The 17,005-nt window shown below is 44.3% G+C and overlaps 1 protein-coding gene across 2 annotated transcripts in view; it reads left to right on the top strand.

Moving 5' to 3' along the window:
* The window catches only part of epc1b (enhancer of polycomb homolog 1 (Drosophila) b), a 245,457-nt gene that overhangs the window by 131,322 nt on the left and 97,130 nt on the right, over nucleotides 1-17,005 (top strand). For both annotated transcript variants that reach the window (XM_060905977.1, XM_060905976.1), the window contains exons 4-7: nucleotides 1,955-2,161; nucleotides 2,365-2,513; nucleotides 14,410-14,542; nucleotides 15,579-15,731. In XM_060905977.1, coding sequence (XP_060761960.1) covers nucleotides 1,955-2,161; nucleotides 2,365-2,513; nucleotides 14,410-14,542; nucleotides 15,579-15,731 — 642 coding nt within the window. The remainder of the gene's footprint in view (nucleotides 1-1,954; nucleotides 2,162-2,364; nucleotides 2,514-14,409; nucleotides 14,543-15,578; nucleotides 15,732-17,005) is intronic.

Raw genomic sequence — 17,005 nt, 5'->3', positions numbered from 1 at the left:
ACTCTTATGCCGCTTTTCCACTACCAACGCGGCTGAGTTGGGCTGAACTGTGCCGTGCTGAGTTGGGCTGAGTCGAGCTGAGTGGGGCTGTTGGAGTTGCATTTCGACTACAACCACGCTGAACTGTGCTGGCTGGAAGTGGGTGGATACATTGGGTGGAGTTAGCGAAAGTGGGTGGAAGTCACGTGATGTCGTTAGGCGGCACAAACAGTGACATCAGTGACCTTTTAAGCGGTAGTCTCATGACCCAGATAGTAAACAATAAACATGGAGGACATGGAATCGTTAGTGTTGCTGGTCTTGGTGCTGTGGCTTGTTGTCACCGACAACGCCAACAGATACTGGCAAGAGCGTATAGATGAGGCGAGGTGCATAAGGCTTCAGAAATTCTCGCAATTCGTAATTATTCTTCCGGGTTTACGGTGTTTACAGATCCCAGCGTGCTCGCGGGGCGTGTATGGGCATGTGAGGACACTCCTCCTCACCAATCAGTGCACAGGGGAGTGTCTCCTCATGCCCCTAGCCCCACTCGGCTCGGTTTGGCTCGCTTCAGCCCTACTCCAAAACCGTGCGAGTTTTGGGTGCTGAGTAGGGCTGAAGCAAGCTGAGTCGTGCTGCTCTGAGGTAGTCGAAACGCGAGCCGTGTCGGGCTGAAGTAAGCTGAAGTGAGCTGAAAAAGGGTAGTGGAAAAGGGCCATTAGGCTGGAATGCAGTGTTTTCCTTTCTCCAAACATAACGCTTCTCATTTAAACCAAAAAGTTCTATTTTGGTCTCATCCATCCACAAAACATTTTTCCAATAGCCTTCTGGCTTGTCCACATGATCCTAAGCAAACTGCAGACGAGCAGCAACATTCTTTTTCGAGAGCAGTGGCTTTCTCCTTGCAACCCTGCCATGCACACCATTGTTGTTCAGTGTTCTCCTGATGGTAGACTCATGAATATTAACATTAGCCAATGTGAGAGAGGCCTTCAGTTGCTTAGAAGTTACCCTGGGGTCCTTTGTGACCTTGCCGACTATTGCACGCCTTGCTCTTGGAGTGATCTTTGTTGGTTGACCACTCCTGGGGAGGGTAACAATGGTCTTGAATTTCCTCCATTTGTACACAATCTGTCTGACTGTGGATTGGTGGAGTCCAAACTCTTTAGAGATGGTTTTGTAACCTTTTCCAGCCTGATGAGCATCAACAATGCTTTTTCTGAGGTCCTCAAAAATCTCCTTTGTTCATGCCATGATATACTTCCACAAACGTGTTGTGAAGATCAGACTTTGATAGATCTCTGTTCTTTAAATAAATTAAAACTGCATGGCTCTGTAGTAAAAGTGTGTTAAACTGGCCTGCCTGCAGTCCAGATCTGTCTCCCATTTAAACATTTGGCACATTATGGAGCACAAAATATGACAAAGGAGACCCCAAACTGCTGAGCAACAGAAATTGTACATGGGTGGGTTTTTTTTGTTTGTTTGTTTTTGTCAGTCACCTGAAGTTATTTGTTTATTCAAGTTCATAAAGGACTGCACAATTGTTATTTAGGCCCTGATAAATAAAAATAAAGGAGGGTGTGCTTTCTTTATCCCATGACTGTATTACACCTCAGTATAAGCCATATTTTGTGATGATTACCCTACTTTATCATGCAGTCTGTTGAATGTAATATCAAATTAAGAACCTTGTATAACATGATGAGATAAAATGCATCCTTACATCAGTGTGAGATCAAGTTTTCAGGAAAGGCTTAACAGAACAGGGAGTGTAATTTAAGAGGATTCAGCATTTTTTTTTTATATACAAATTCTTGGGATGGAGTATTTTGAGGTCACATTCTTTTTGTTGCATTTACTGCAACCACATCATGGGTGTATGATGTACTGTTATTTAATACTTGTGGTGTCAGCTTATATCATTGAGCTGAAGCTGAGTCTTTGTCTCACTCTTTTTGTATTTTTCTTTCAGTTGGTGACTTTGCATGAGGCAAAACTCCTTCTTAAGGAGGATGATGAGTTAATCAGGGAGGTGTTTGAATATTGGAGCAAGAAGAGAAACTCATGTCAAAGTGGCTATCTCATTCCAGCTGTAAAACAGGAGAAGCGAGATGGTTCGAGCAGTAATGACCCATATGTTGCTTTCAGGCGCAGAACTGAAAAAATGCAGACCAGGAAGGTGAGCTCTGGATTTTAAAGCCCTCAATAAGGGGGTCTGTTTTCCATAACTGTTTATGAGGTATATTCAATAGTGTGTGTGTGTAATAGTACAGCTTGGGCTTCAAGCCTTCTTTTTGTCTTTCTTTTCAGTTCTTGTTTCTCTCTCTCTCTCTCTCTCTCTCTATCTGTCTCGCTCTCTCTCTGTGTTTGTGTTTTTCCCAGAATCGTAAGAATGATGAGGTTTCATATGAGAAAATGTTAAAGTTGAGAAGAGATCTAAGCAGAGCCGTTACCATCCTGGAAATGATAAAGAGACGTGAGAAGAGCAAGAGAGAATTGCTGCACCTCACACTAGAGATAGTAGAAAAGAGGTGAGACACAAATTACAAAACAAATTTTGAAATTTGTTTTTCCCCTAATTGGAATTCGTCATGGACAGGAACTAGTAGTACTATTGAAAAGGAGTGCAGCACATCTATAGTTTGTGTCAAACTATCTAAAATATTTTGTACAAATCCAATTTTTAATCTTTTTTTATCTGATCTATTTCTAGTACATATCTGATCTTAAAAATGCTTGCAAGAGTAATATTAATAAGTATGTTTCACTCATCCAAATTTAAAGACAATGGCCTTCAAGCTGGATTTAGTTATCACACTGGATATGAGCAGAATTACTGGTAAATCATTCATGCAAGCATTTACACAAGAAATTTACAGACCTGCAAACCTTTATGCATTTTGCCTCTGAGCCCATTTTGACAACAAGGAAGGCTGGTAAGAGTTTTCATTCAAAAATGCACCAAAAGAGCAGGTTTCTTTTGGATGAGCCGAGTCGAGACAGGAGTCTAAACTGACTGACAATTTCATAGTAGTTTTGAACTCTCCAGTGTGAGCTCACTGAATGCTCTCAATAGGTTTATATTAGCATGCTCACTCTAATATATTATTCTTTCGATAGTAACAGCTCACACACGGTATTGTACAGCAGATGCTCCACATAATGTAAGACAAATGGATTTTAAAAACATGTTTAACAAAGTAAAATGTGTAGGATTCGGTGACCTTTTTTTTTAACAGATGTTTGTTTCACATTTATGGAAGGAGTCTCGTTTGTAAGTGCTTTGCAACAGTTGCAGTGCTTTTAAAGTCTTCAGGACAGAGGAGTTTGCTCTTTCCAGTTTCTTGATAAACTGACAGGTTTCATTTTTTAGAGACAGAGAGAAAACAAGAGGGAGCTGGAGAGGTTTGTAAGACTCTTCTCCTTAGTTTGGCTGTATTGTTGGAAAATAAATTAAGATGTTTGTGATGTCATTCAGTAGTAAATAAAACATTGTAATTGTTGCTAAATCACTGTGGGATAAGGGGATTAACACAATCCAGACTGCGCAGTTATACAAAAATAATGCACTCCAGCATAATGTGACTACACGATGTGAAGCGGAGTATAACCACCTGTTCTGATGAAGTTGTGTTAACGTGTGCATGAGCATGTAATGGACCTCATTTATCAACCTTTTAGTAAAGTTGTGTGTTTACATAAACCAAGCTGAACTAAAAGTTTCTGCTGGATTTAAAAAAAGTTTCAGAAATGCTGATTTTCTTTGTACTTGCATGTGTATGTTGATGAATGACAGCCACCTGTAAATTAACAAGCAAGTGAGTAGCATAGCTGATTTGTATGTTGTGACCCACTTAAAACTCCATAAAATTTCAAGTGCAGAGACAGCTGTAGTGATTGATCAAGATAAAACCTGAAAAACAGAAGTGGATTTAAAAAAACAAAAACAACTTACTATTCAAGCCATTTAAAATTGGATTTTTAATGATATTTATATAACTATTATAATATTTTCATACATGATTATCATTTTTAAATTATATATAAGTGCTAAATCTTCCATTAGCTAAGACTTTTGTTTATGGCTATGCTCAGACAGACTGGCCCATCCTCCATTTATATGGTGCCTTTTCTTTTGTCATTGAATGAATGATTAGTTTTATTTATCTTAATTTATTGGGTTATATTGGCTCACATTTTTTATATTCTTTAATGCCAATAATATAAAAATCACTGGTTTCCCCAAATATTCTCAATGATCTTCTTAGTCCTTGACAGGGGTGGCTTGTATCAATGGGCTAGCCATGGGACATGCCGGCCTAGTTTTGAGCCCTAGTTGGCATGTCACAAATTGGCCTGTTATGGACTCAGATGCCGGTGTCATGAACTTGAACACTAAGGCTACGTTCACACTGCAGGCTGAAGTGACTCAAATCCGATCTTTTCGCCCATATGTGACCTGTATCCGATCTTTTATTGACAATATGAACGACACAGATCCGATTTTTTCAAATCCGACCCAGGCCGTTTGGATATGTGGTCCTAATTCCGATTCCTATCCGCTCTTTTCATATGCGACTTCAGTCTGAACCACCAGGTCGCATTCATCCGACTTGCACGTCATCAACAAGCCACAAACGTCACTATTCTGTGCTGAAGTAGGTGGCGGGTCTCTCAAAAAAAGTTACAACAACATGGCGCATGACCACGGGCGCAGATAGAGGGTGGGGCTCGTCCCACCAAGATTTAAATTCACCTCGTTCGGTCCCCCCCACTTATAGGGAGGAAAAAACGTCTATGCTGTCTTTCTTTGCATAAGGCAAACCTCACGGAAAAATCAAAAGACTAATTACCTTGAGGTTTATTGAGGTGCACAGCAGTGTATACATAGTTGCAACAACTCACATAAAACAAAGACTGATATTCGGTTGGTTGAGCTGCGCAGACTGCACAGGTTGCGAGCTCGAGCTTGGTTGCTATGGTTACTAACAACAAGTTTGACAGGCATATCGGGGTTGGGGTTGGTTTGCTGGTAGCTTTGTCCCCCCCAGTTTTTTGTCCCCCCCAGTTCAAAAAACGTATCTGCGCCCCTGCGCATGACATCAACGCGAGGGACGCTTCGGGCTGTGAAGGTTCTGAATCTTCTCAATGGAAGGACGCAGAGGTTAGGGAGCTGATTTCCATTTGGGGGGATACAGCTATTCAAGCTAGATTGGATGGGTCATACCGCAACCGGGTGGTTTTACTTCCGTAAACACTAGCCATGCTCACTGCGTGTGACGTCGTCGTATCCTGCAATGCGCATGCGGAACACTTTTAGGTTGCTTTTCGTTCATACTGAGGATCACATACAAGTCGCATATATTTGTTAATGTGAACGACCTCACAAAAAAATCGGAATTGAGCATTAAGCCTTGCAGTGTGAACGTAGTGTAAGTCATCATGACCAGGCTAGACAGTACACAGCCTGGGTTCTCATCTCATTATCTCTAGCCGCTTTATCCTTCTACAGGGTCGCAGGCAAGCTGGAGCCTATCCCAGCTGACTACGGGCGAAAGGCGGGGTACACCCTGGACAAGTCGCCAGGTCATCACAGGGCTGACACAGACACAGACAACCATTCACACTCACACCTACGGTCAATTTAGAGTCACCAGTTAACCTAACCTGCATGTCTTTGGACTGTGGGGGAAACTGGAGCACCCGGAGGAAACCCACGCGGACACGGGGAGAACATGCAAACTCCACACAGAAAGGCCCTCGCCGGCCCCGGGGCTCGAACCCGGACCTTCTTGCTGTGAGGCGACAGCGCCAACCACTACACCACCGTGCCGCCCCACAGCCTGGGTTAGTCAAAACAATTAAGGGAGGTTGTAGACCAGGCTGGCTGCAGCATTCTTGATGAGCTGCAAGGGTCTGGTGGCAGATGCTGGAGGCCGGTGAGGAGAGAGTTGCAGCAGTCCAAGTGAGAGAGGATCAGCATTTGGACCAGGAGCTGAGTAGAGTAAGTGGTGAGGAAGGGGCAGTTCCTTCAAATGTTGTAAAGGAGGAATCTTCACATCTGGGTCACTGCAGCGATGTTTGCCAAAGAGGACAGTTGTTGATGACAGCAGTCATCAAACGCCACCCCTAGGTTCTTCACACTGGGTGAAGGTGACCTAGAGATGTCCTCCAGGGAGATGACGAAGTCCAGGGTTGGAGAGGATGGAGCAGGAATGTAGATCACCTCCATTTTGTCTAGGTTGAGCTTCAGGTGATGGTTGTCCATCCAGCTCTGGATGTCACGCAGGCAAGCAGAGATGTGAGCAGAGACCTGTGTGTCATAAGGAGGAAATGAGAGAAATAATTGAGGTGTCATCAGTATAGCAGTGCTAGAATAGACCATGAGCAGAGATAGAATCAGGCTGAGAGACTGGGTGTAGAGGGAGAAGAGAAGCAGACCAAGTACTGAGCCTTGAGTGACATCAGTAGTAAGTGGGTGTGGTGCCAATACTGTACCAGCCCAGGTAACCTGGAAGGAGTGACTGGAGGGGTAGGACTTGAACCAATCTAGGGCTGTCCTGCAGATCTCCAGTGTTGATAGGGGTGAAAGGAGGATGGGGTGATCAATGGTGTCAAATGCAGCAGAAAGGTCAAGGAGAATCAGGACAGAGGAGAGTGAGATGGCACATGCTGCATGAAGTGCCTCACTGATGGACAGCTGGAAGGACAGTACCTGGAGGGCAAAGGAGGTAATAAATGGGAGGATGTCATGAGTGATGGTCTGGAGGAGAGATGAAAGGATAAGGTCAAGGGCATATGTGGAAGGACTGTATGAGAACAGGAGCTGGGTGACATCAGATGTGGAAAGAGGGGGACGGGACAGGGAGGGTGGTATGGGGAAGGGATGGGAATGGCCACAATCTTTTCTTCAAAGAAGACCGTGAAGTCCTCTGCAGTGATTGAGGACTGAGGTGCAGCTGGTGAAGAGAAAACAGAACAATTGATGAGGGTTAGAGCTGGAGTTATAAATTTTGGAATGATAAAATTTGATCTTAGCTGGTGTGAGTGAAGCTGTGAATTTGGCCAAGAGTGATTGGTAGTGAGACAGGTTGGTTGGGGCCCTGGATTTTCTCCACTTTCCCTCTGCTGCTCGCAGGCTGCTTCTGCGGGAGCGAAGGGTTTCAGACATTCAGGGACTAGGAGGAGAAGATCTTGCTGGCCTGGAAACAAGAGGAAATGTGTTAAGTGATGAGGAGAGCAGAGAAGATGCTGCAAATTCAGTGGAAGATTGAAGAAGGATTCAAAGGAGGGGAGCAGTGACCGAGGAGGCAGAAGAGAGGGAGCAGAGGTTATGACAGACTGTGACAGGGGGAGGAGTGGTCAAGTCAGTTTATTTGTATAGCCCTTTTAACAACAGACATTGTCACAAAGCAGCTTTACAGAAAAATAAAGACTTTAAAACATATGAGCTAACTTTATCCCTAATAAATATATTTATCCCTGATGAGCAAGCCTGTGGCAATGGTAGCAAGCTAAAACTCCCTTAGATGACATGAGGAAGAAACCTTGAGGGGAACCAAACTCTAAAGGGAACCAATCCTCATTTAGGTGATAACAGATAGCATTATCATAAATAACTTGCTTCTATAACTGTGTCCTATATGGTCACAAAGTACATTTGTGCAACTAGGAAATTCATTATAGTGTTACCATGAAGTCTATTTTGCTGAAGTTATCAATTGTTCATTGATGGAGACTTGAGTGCAGGACTGTTCATGACTACTGCATTCCTAAAGTTATCATGACAGTTGTAGTCCTCGGCCATCACAGCAAAACTGAAAGTGTCCAGAGCCATCATCGAAGTGCATCTTTTTACTGTCTGTAAGGGGCCATCCTCCACAAGAGTGATGTGATGAGACTCCAGCCAGATGTAGGGCCTGAGGAAAGGAAAATGTGTTAAAATGCAGGCACTTACAGATGTATGCACAGAGATGAGCAGGGTACAGACTGACAACAAAGCCAAGATGAGAGATTAGAATCAGTCAGTGAACAAGCAAGAGTTGGGTGATCAGCAAACAATGTAGGAAAGAGAAGGCAAACAGTGAAAACGTGAGAGAAATAGCAAAGGGTCAGAAATACGAGAAGCAGTCAGAAAGAAACAAGGCTTGGTATGTACTGAACAGGCAGAACAATACTTCACACTGGTGTTTGTTTGAGGAGCTTAAATAGAGGGACAGGTGATTTAAGGAAATGAGAGACAGCTGAGTTTCAATAGGCTGGAGACAGAGGTTGCTGTGTTTCATGGGAACTGTAGTTCAAAGTGTCCATGTTTGTAGTTTGTTCCTTTTCAGCAGGTTTACTGACAGAACACCCCCCCCCCCCCCAAGAGCTACCTCTGGGAGCTACATTCTTTCTTGGACGACTCCTACCTCTGGGTGCTGGTTTGTCAGGATATTGGGCATGAAATTTTTGTTTGAGAAGCCGGTCAAGAATGTCTTTGTCCATGACCCAACTTTGTTCCTTGGGCCCATATCCTTCCCAGTCTACCAGGTACTTGACTTGGCCTCTTCTTCGTCTTGAGTCGAGGATCTTATTTACCTGGTAGATGGGCTATCCCTCTAGATTGAGTGTAGGATGCTCCTGGACTGGTGTGTTGCTGGCAAGGGGGCCTGGGATAGCAGGTTTTTGTGATTTCATGAGGATTATGAAGGCGTGAGTAGCTCCCTCTAACCAATGTCGCTACTCCTCGAGGGCCAGTTTAATGGCGAGCAGTTCTTTGTTCCCCATGTCATAATTTCTCTCTGCTGAAGATAGTTTCTTCGAAAAGAAAGCTACTGGCTGTAGCTTCTGTTTCTCCCCAAAGTGTTGGGAAAGAATTGCCCCTACTCCTGTATCAGACGCATCCACTTTTACGGTGAACAGCTTAGTAGGGTCAGGATGCTGGAGTATAGGGGCCAAAGTGAAGGCAAGCTTGAGCTGACTGAAGGCTTCTTTTGCCTCTGGGTTCCACTGTAGGTGCTTGGGACCCTTCTTCAGCAATGCTGTTAAGAGAGCCGCCAAAGTGCTGAAACCCCGAATGAACTGGTGGTAGAAGTTCACAAAGCCCAAGAAACATTGAAGGTCCTTTATGGATTTGGGTGTCATCCAGGAAGTGACAGCTGATACCTTAGATGAGTCCATGCTTACTCCTTCTGTGCTGATGATTATAGCTAAGGAAGGAGATTTGGCTTTGATGAAACATTTTTCAGCCTTGACATAAAGATGGTTCTCCAGTAAACATTTGATAACTTCTCTGATGTGTTTCTGGTGACTTCTTATATCTGAGGAGTATATCAAGATATCAATGTAAGCGATGGCATATCTACCCAGCATGTCCCGTAGCATGTCATTGATAAGGCACTGGAACACGCTGGGTGCTGAAGAAAGGCCATAAAGTATTACTCGGTACTCAAAGTGTCCAGCAGTAGTGCTGAAGGCTGTCTTCCACTCATCGCTCTTCTTTATCCTGATCAGATTATATGTACTGTGTAGGTCAAGCTTAGAAAAGATCCAAGCAGATCTGAGTTGCTCCAGAGCCACTGGGACAAGGGGAAGAGGATAAGGCTATTTTATGGTGACCTTGTTTAAACCTCTGTAATTGATGCAGGGTTTTAGTCCACCTCCTCATTTCTCCACAAAAAAGAAACCAGCAGATGCAGGAGACTTGGAAGGGCAGATATATCCTTGCTTGAGGGCCTCCTGAATATACTCCTCCATGGCAACATGTTCCTTTTGGGATGGAGGATAAATATGACCACATGGTAGTGACATACCTGGCAATAGGTCAATTGTGCAGTCATAAGGCTGGTGTGTTGGTAGCCTGCAGGCCTTCCCCTTACTGAAGACCTCCAAAAGGTCCCAATAACAGTCAGGAATGTTGTCCATGGAGTCTGATTGAGGACTTTCCACTGAGGTGGAAGATACTTTGACCTGAGGATGAGAGAGGCATCTCTGGAAGCATGTGGGTGACCACTGAAGACTCTCCTTACTTTGCCATGAGATCAGAGGGTCGTGCAGCTGTAGCCAGGGATATCCAAGGATAATGTCATGATCAACTGTTGTGGTCATGTACAGGGAAATTAATTCTTTGCGCAATGCGCCTACTTGAATCTGAACTGGGTTGATGCGTGTGGTGACGAGACCATCACCTATGGGTCCTCCATCGATGGTCCTAATGCTGAGTGCATTGTGCAGAGGGGTGGTAGGCAGGTTGAGCCTCTGAACAATGGTACTGCTGATAAAGTTTCCCTCTGCCCCAAATCAACAAAAGCAGAAAGGATGTATGTGGAGGACGCCACCTTTAGTAAGACTGGTATCTTAAAGCAGAAACCTTTGTCACATGCACACTTCAAGCACAGTGAAATTCATCCTCTGCATTTCACCCATCTGAAGCGGTGAACACACGCACACACACACTCGGAGCAGTGGGCAGCCACACCAGAGCACCCGGAGAGCAGTCAGGGGTCAGGTACCTTGCTCAAGGGCACCTCAGCCCAAGGCCACCCCACGTCAACCTAACTGCATGTCTTTGGATTGTGGGGGACACGCAGACACGGGGAGAACATGCAAACTCTACACAGAAAGGCCCTCACCAGCCGCTGGGTTAGAACCCGGTACCTTCTTGCTGTGAGGCGACCATGCTAACCACTATTCTCACCAGACTCGTAGATCTTGCTGGTGTTTCTGCTGGAGCTACACAGGCTGGATAGATAGGACAGTGCTGGATGTTATGCTTGGAGCTCCCACAGTAGAAGCACAAATCCTCCTTACATCATCTAGCACACTCAGCATGGGTTAACCTGGTATGTGACACTTCCATGGTTGAGCTGTCCTCAGAAGGCTGAACAGACCCTGGCACTTTCGTGGATAGAGGGTTGGGGTTTTAACAGTTGGTCAAGATGAATAGCTAAGTCAATGAGGGAGTCCAGAGTGAGGTTCTCATCTCTGCAGGCCAGTTCACTAATGTCAGAGTGCAGACCTTGGTGAAAAACTGCTTTCAGGGCTGATCATTCCATCCACTGGCGGCCGCTAATGTCCTGAAGTCCAGGGCATGCTCAGCAACAGTTCTCGCCAGCTCTCAAAGTTCTTGTAGACTCTCCCAAACCTCAATCCCCTCTGGTTCATGGTCAAAAACTCTCTTGAATAGGGAGAGGAACTGCTCATATGACGTAGTCTGCTGACCGCCCTTGTCCCAAATGGCAGTTGCCCAGTGGAGTGCTTTGCCAGTGAGAAAGGATAGGAACTTGGCAATCTTGTGCTCATCAGATAGTTTAGGCACGGTGGTGAAATACATAGAACATTGAAGTAAAAAAACTTTTCATGCAATGGCGTCTCTGGTGAACTTCTCTGGCATGGAGAGTTGCAGCGCTGGGCTAGGAGGAGACTCAGGGTGTGCTAGGAGGGCCAGTGACATCACAGTTGAGAGTTGTGTCATCCGAGTGTTGAAGTCGGTGAGCATCTATTGATGTTCCTCTAGCAAACGCCCCTGCGCATTTGGAGCAGTCTGTTTAGCATCCTCTGCTACATCCATGTTAAGCGAAGCATCCTATTAGAATGCAGGCACTTACAGCTGTATGCGCAGAGGAGAGTGGGGTACAGACTGACAACAAAGCCAAGACAAGAGATTAGAATCAGTCGGTAAACAAGCAAGGGTTGGGTGATCAGCAAACAACATAGGAAAGAGGAGGCAAAGAGCAAAACCATGACAGAACAAGCAAAGGGTCAGAAAGAAACAAAGCTTGGTATGTATTGAGCAGGCAGAACAATACCTCACATTGGCATGTTTGTTTGGGAAACTTAAACAGAGGGACAGGTGATTAAGGAAATGAGAGATGGCTGAGTTTCAATAGGCTGGACACAGAGGGTGCTATGTTTCATGGGAACTGTAGTTCAAAGTGTCCATGTTTGTAGTTTATTCCTTTTCAGCAGGTTTACTGACAAAATGAAATGTGCTCCCACCTGAGAGTCTATCTGATGCACGTGCTAAGGCGCACAGGTGTGACACTCTTGCACGAAATTAGTACAAAAATTAATGTAGATATAAATATCTTGTGCCAAATTATTATGGTATGTTGGAAAAAATAAAGAAAAAATCTGAGTCCTCATTTCCAATTTATGAGTCCAAATGCAGTTAATGCACGAGTCCAAGTCTGAGTCAGTGCTCAAGTCAAGTCACAAGTCCTTAAAATTATGGCATGAGTCCTGGACTCGAGTACTACAAGCCTGGACACCACATCCTCCAAGCTAAAGAGGAGAGGGACCATCCGGCTTATCAGTGCACAATTCAAAAGCCAGCATCTGTGATGGTATGAGGGTGCATTAGTGCACATGACGTGGGTAGCTTGTACATCTGGGAAGACATGATTAATGCTGAATGATGTATCCATGTTTCAGAGCAATATGCTGCCATCCAGACAAAATCTTTTTCCCGGCCACTCGGTTCCCAGAATCAGTGGGTGGGTGAGGTGCGTGCTAACCTCTGCCTCTATGCTGTTTTCCTCGAAATAGAATGTGGATGGACACTAGTGGAAATTTGTGACCATCCCCATGTACACACAAAACATTCACCACTTGTGCTCTTCCCATTGCCTCACCTGCACCAGGCTTTGGTGGATCATGGTCTGATTACAGCTGAAATCCTTCAACATGTGAAATGTATCCCCTTGAATACTCACCAGTATGCGATAGGCTCTGGCCTGATCGAGGGTGGTTTCTGGCACGTGAAGGATCTGGATCACAGCTCCCACCTCCTTCACAGAGCACTGGCCCTGGAGATGCCTGGGTTCCCTGCAGCGCCAGCATAATGGCCAAGGCTTCACCTCTGCACCGGTGATATGGGGATCACCCACCGGTGGGGGTGATACACAGACAGAATGCAAAAAAGGGAGGGGAGCACCACGGGTGTGGCAAGCCAGCTGCAGGGGGGCTGGCTCCCATCTCAGTGGTGGGGGAACAAGGTGGGGATGGGGAGAGGGGAGACAGGAAGGGGGGAGAGAGAGAGAGAAGAGGTGGAATGTCCACCTGCTGCTGGAACCACCACCAGATGGTCCTCTGCCAACTCGATGGCTTGATCCAGTGATGCTGGGCGGTGGCATTGGACCCACTCCGCTCTGCTGTCCCTTCCGGCAGCTGCACAATGAACTGCTCCAGCGCCACCACATCGATGATTCCCTCGGCGTCATGGTCATCTGCCCTCAGCCACCCCCAGCAGGTGTCCCAGAGCCGTTGGCCGAATGCAAACAGCCGGCTGACTCCCTCTAATGTCAGCGTGCAGAAGCGCTGATGGTGTTGCTCTGGGGAGCGGCTGACATGCTACAGGATGGCTCACTTCAAGTCAGCGTAATCAAGCCACCTGTCAGTGGGGAGCTGTTGCATGGCGAGCTGGGCCTCTCTGGACAGCAGTGGTAGTAAATGTGCCATGCCTTGCTCAACCAGCCACCTCCACGCTTCAGCCACTTGCTTATAGAGTGCGAAGAATGCCTCGGGATCATCATGTGACCCCATCTTCATTAGCATGACGTGGAGTGGGTTCGCAGTGGTGGTGGTGGTTGAGGACCCCGCCGATGCGAGCGGGTGCCGGAACGCCTGGCGATCTTCCAGGGGGTGTTACTAGGTACTAACCATGCAGGGTGCCCAAACTTTTGCTTCGGGCCCTTTTCCTTTTTTGTCATTTTGAAAATGTAAAAGATGAAAATTTAATTTTTTTTGCTTAAAAATTAAGGGAATGAGTCCTCTTTAACTTTATGCCTTTTGGAGATCATTTTATCTTCAACTTGCTTAACTGTTCACAGTAACAACAATTTTGACCAGGGGTGCCCAAACTTTTGCATACCACTGTGTATACACACACACACGCACAATTTTTGGTATAAACCTGAGTCTAAATAGCTTTCACTTGCTGAGAATGTCCTTATGCTGTGTAGCACCGTGAGGTTTGCCTTTTTTGGAAATTTTTTGGGCGTGTCCAAATCGGCTTTGCACACAATTTATAGGTGATTTTCAAGCATCCTCTTATGTACATGAGTACCAAGAAAATCAGTGTTTCCGAAATCCGGCAGAAATTTTTTTTGTTCCGTTTGGCTTACATAAACATTTCCACAATTTTCATGAAAGATTTATAAGTGAGGCCCATTTCATGTACATTCATTTCTGTTCATCTCATATTTTTCTTCGTCTGAAACCATAGTATTCTATTTGACATGTACTGCACATTGTACGCCCTGTGTCATTGACTACTCCAATGGGTAGAGCTCAGACCAGTCTGCCTACCTGCCTGTTTTTTATGCATTCTACACCACAAATTGGCTGTGCAAACTCGAACTGTGATCCATGTTTGTTATTCCAATATAGTTTTTCTCCTATTTTTAGAACATCTAAATACACACTTGACTTGCATGTGCATTGCAGGAATTGTATGGCTGATTTTGGGGGTGAGGTAATGGCAGAAGTTCTGGCTCAGAAGCCGATTATTCCCTTGATCCCCATCAACACCAGTAGCCAGTACAAACATGCAGAACATGGCTGTGACTACAAGAACAAGGTATACACTGAGGACCACGCACATTGTTCATTGAATTGATCTGTTATTTGATCAGGCTTATGCCAGATTTAGTCTGACAAACAGCTATCTAACCACTGGTTCAAAGTGTAACATTGACCATGTGAGGAAGTCATCTTTGCCTTGGGAGGTTTAGACAACTTTCACATAGGTGTGGCTGACTGTTTTTACCACCACATTTGTTAAAACGGGCTCCTTTGTCAAGCAAATGAGCTTTGCCAAGCCAACTCCAAGGTTCAAAATGTCAGAATTTATAAAATACACTACTGTTCAAAAGTTTGGGGTCACCCAGACAATTTTGTGTTTTCCATGAAAAGTCACACTTTTATTTACCACCATAAGTTGTAAAATGAATAGAAAATATAGTCAAGACATTTTTCTGGCCATTTTGAGCATTTAATCGACCCCACAAATGTGATGCTCCAGAAACTCAATCTGCTCAAAGGAAGGTCAGTTTTATAGCTTCTCTAAAGAGCTAAACTGTTTTCTGCTGTGCTAACATGATTGTATAAGGGTTTTCTAATCATCCATTAGCCTTCTGAGGCAATGAGCAAACACATTGTACCATTAGAACACTGGAGTGATAGTTGCTGGAAATGGGCCTCTATACACCTATGTAGATATTGCACCAAAAACCAGACATTTGCAGCTAGAATAGTCATTTACCACATTAGCAATGTATAGAGTGTATTTCTGATTAGTTTAAAGTGATCTTCATTGAAAAGAACAGTGCTTTTCTTTCAAAAATAAGGAAATTTCAAAATGACCCCAAACTTTTGAACAGTAGTGTATATTGATATGAGTTTTTAAAGCTGAGGGGTCAACCTATTTTGTGGGTTGAAGAAAAAAAATTTTTTTTTTTGGACTGAATTCAGCTACAGCGACATCTGATGGGTTCTTCAAGGATGGCACACATTTGTGGCTGTGATGTGAAGGTGGCTACTGTCTTTTGGGAATGATACCACAGTAATGATGCAAATATATAGTGTATGTGATGTAATTAGCAATGTCTGTTCAGGTGGACAAGCCAGAAGTGGTACGTCAGAAGAGGAAGTATGAGAAGAAGCTGAGACCCTTGCTGCTGTCTGGTCACTCTGTTCCTGCAGCAGTCAACAGTAAAGACCTTAACCAGTATGATTTCCCCAGCTCAGATGAAGAGCCCTACTCACAGGTACATGGAAATCCCTTCATGGAATTTCAGTTCTTTAGGATTTGGGGTTATTTATATTTCAGTGTATAATGGCAAAAGCCCTCAAATTCACAGCTGCACTTTTTAAATAAATTATATCTCCCAGTTTCACACACTTAGTCATGGTTTATCACATACCACTGCACTGGGAGATTGTTGGGAGAAAAAATGGAAGTAGATTAAAGGGAGTGCTCACAGATTGATTAAACTACTGATACTATATAGAACATGGTGTTGGTGAGAAACAGTTTTGAATTTACATCAAACTTAATCATAGTTAGAATCTGCATTCATCTGTGTATCCATATCAACACCCCTTACTCTTGTTTGAATTACTCATGAACTCATCATGGCATAGATATGAAATACATATCACAAGAAAGAGTGGAATTGGAGCTTTGTAATGATGCATTTGTACAGTGTTTGCACATACTGAAGTAATCACATTAGGAATACAGATCAAACTTCTGCAGAGTAATATATTTACTAATTTCTTCACCAATTTTCACACTCCTGCTTCTGAGTTGAATAAGTCATAGTCCATATCACTTCACAATGTACTGCATATTATAATACATCAGAACCTACCCTTTCCAAATGATAGTAGTTGTTCCTTTGTGTAACAACACATTTTCAAACATTGACAAGAAATCCCAGCAAATAAAACAGATATTTCCATTAGGCACAAAGTACATCCATCCATCCATTATCCGCATGTCTTTGGACTGGGGGGGAAACCGGAGCACCCAGAGGAAACCCACGCAGACACAGGGAAAACAGGCAAACTCCACACAGAAAAGCCCCCGTCGGCCACTGGGCTCGAATCCAGAACCTTCTTGCTATGAGGCAACAGTGCTAACCACTACACCACCATGCCACCCCCACAAAGTACATATTTTTACAAATGGATAAGTCAGAGTATCCCACCTCATGGTTCTGATATTGCCAGATTAAAGATTGCCATCAACTGTATGAAAAAATGGACCTTGCATCATCAATAAAAGTGAAGCCACTACAGGTTTAGCATCCCTACTGGCTTGTTGCAGTACAATTTTTAGCACCACCCATCCCCGTATGTTTCACTGACAACGTAGACTTCCATGTCACTTTTCTCATCTAAACTGTCTTTGCAGTTTAGATGAGCCACTCTACAGTGGCCAATTTGAACAGTTAGGTTTCCCTATGCTGATATCTGCACATTTTTTAATTTTCCCCCAGAAATTAGTTTTTAAAATATTCATTCTACTATATTGTAA

This window comes from Neoarius graeffei, chromosome 23 (assembly GCF_027579695.1).
Source record: "Neoarius graeffei isolate fNeoGra1 chromosome 23, fNeoGra1.pri, whole genome shotgun sequence".
Lineage (NCBI taxonomy): Eukaryota > Metazoa > Chordata > Actinopteri > Siluriformes > Ariidae > Neoarius > Neoarius graeffei.
Note: the sequence above shows the minus strand (reverse complement) of the source record. Positions and strands in the feature narration are given on the sequence as shown.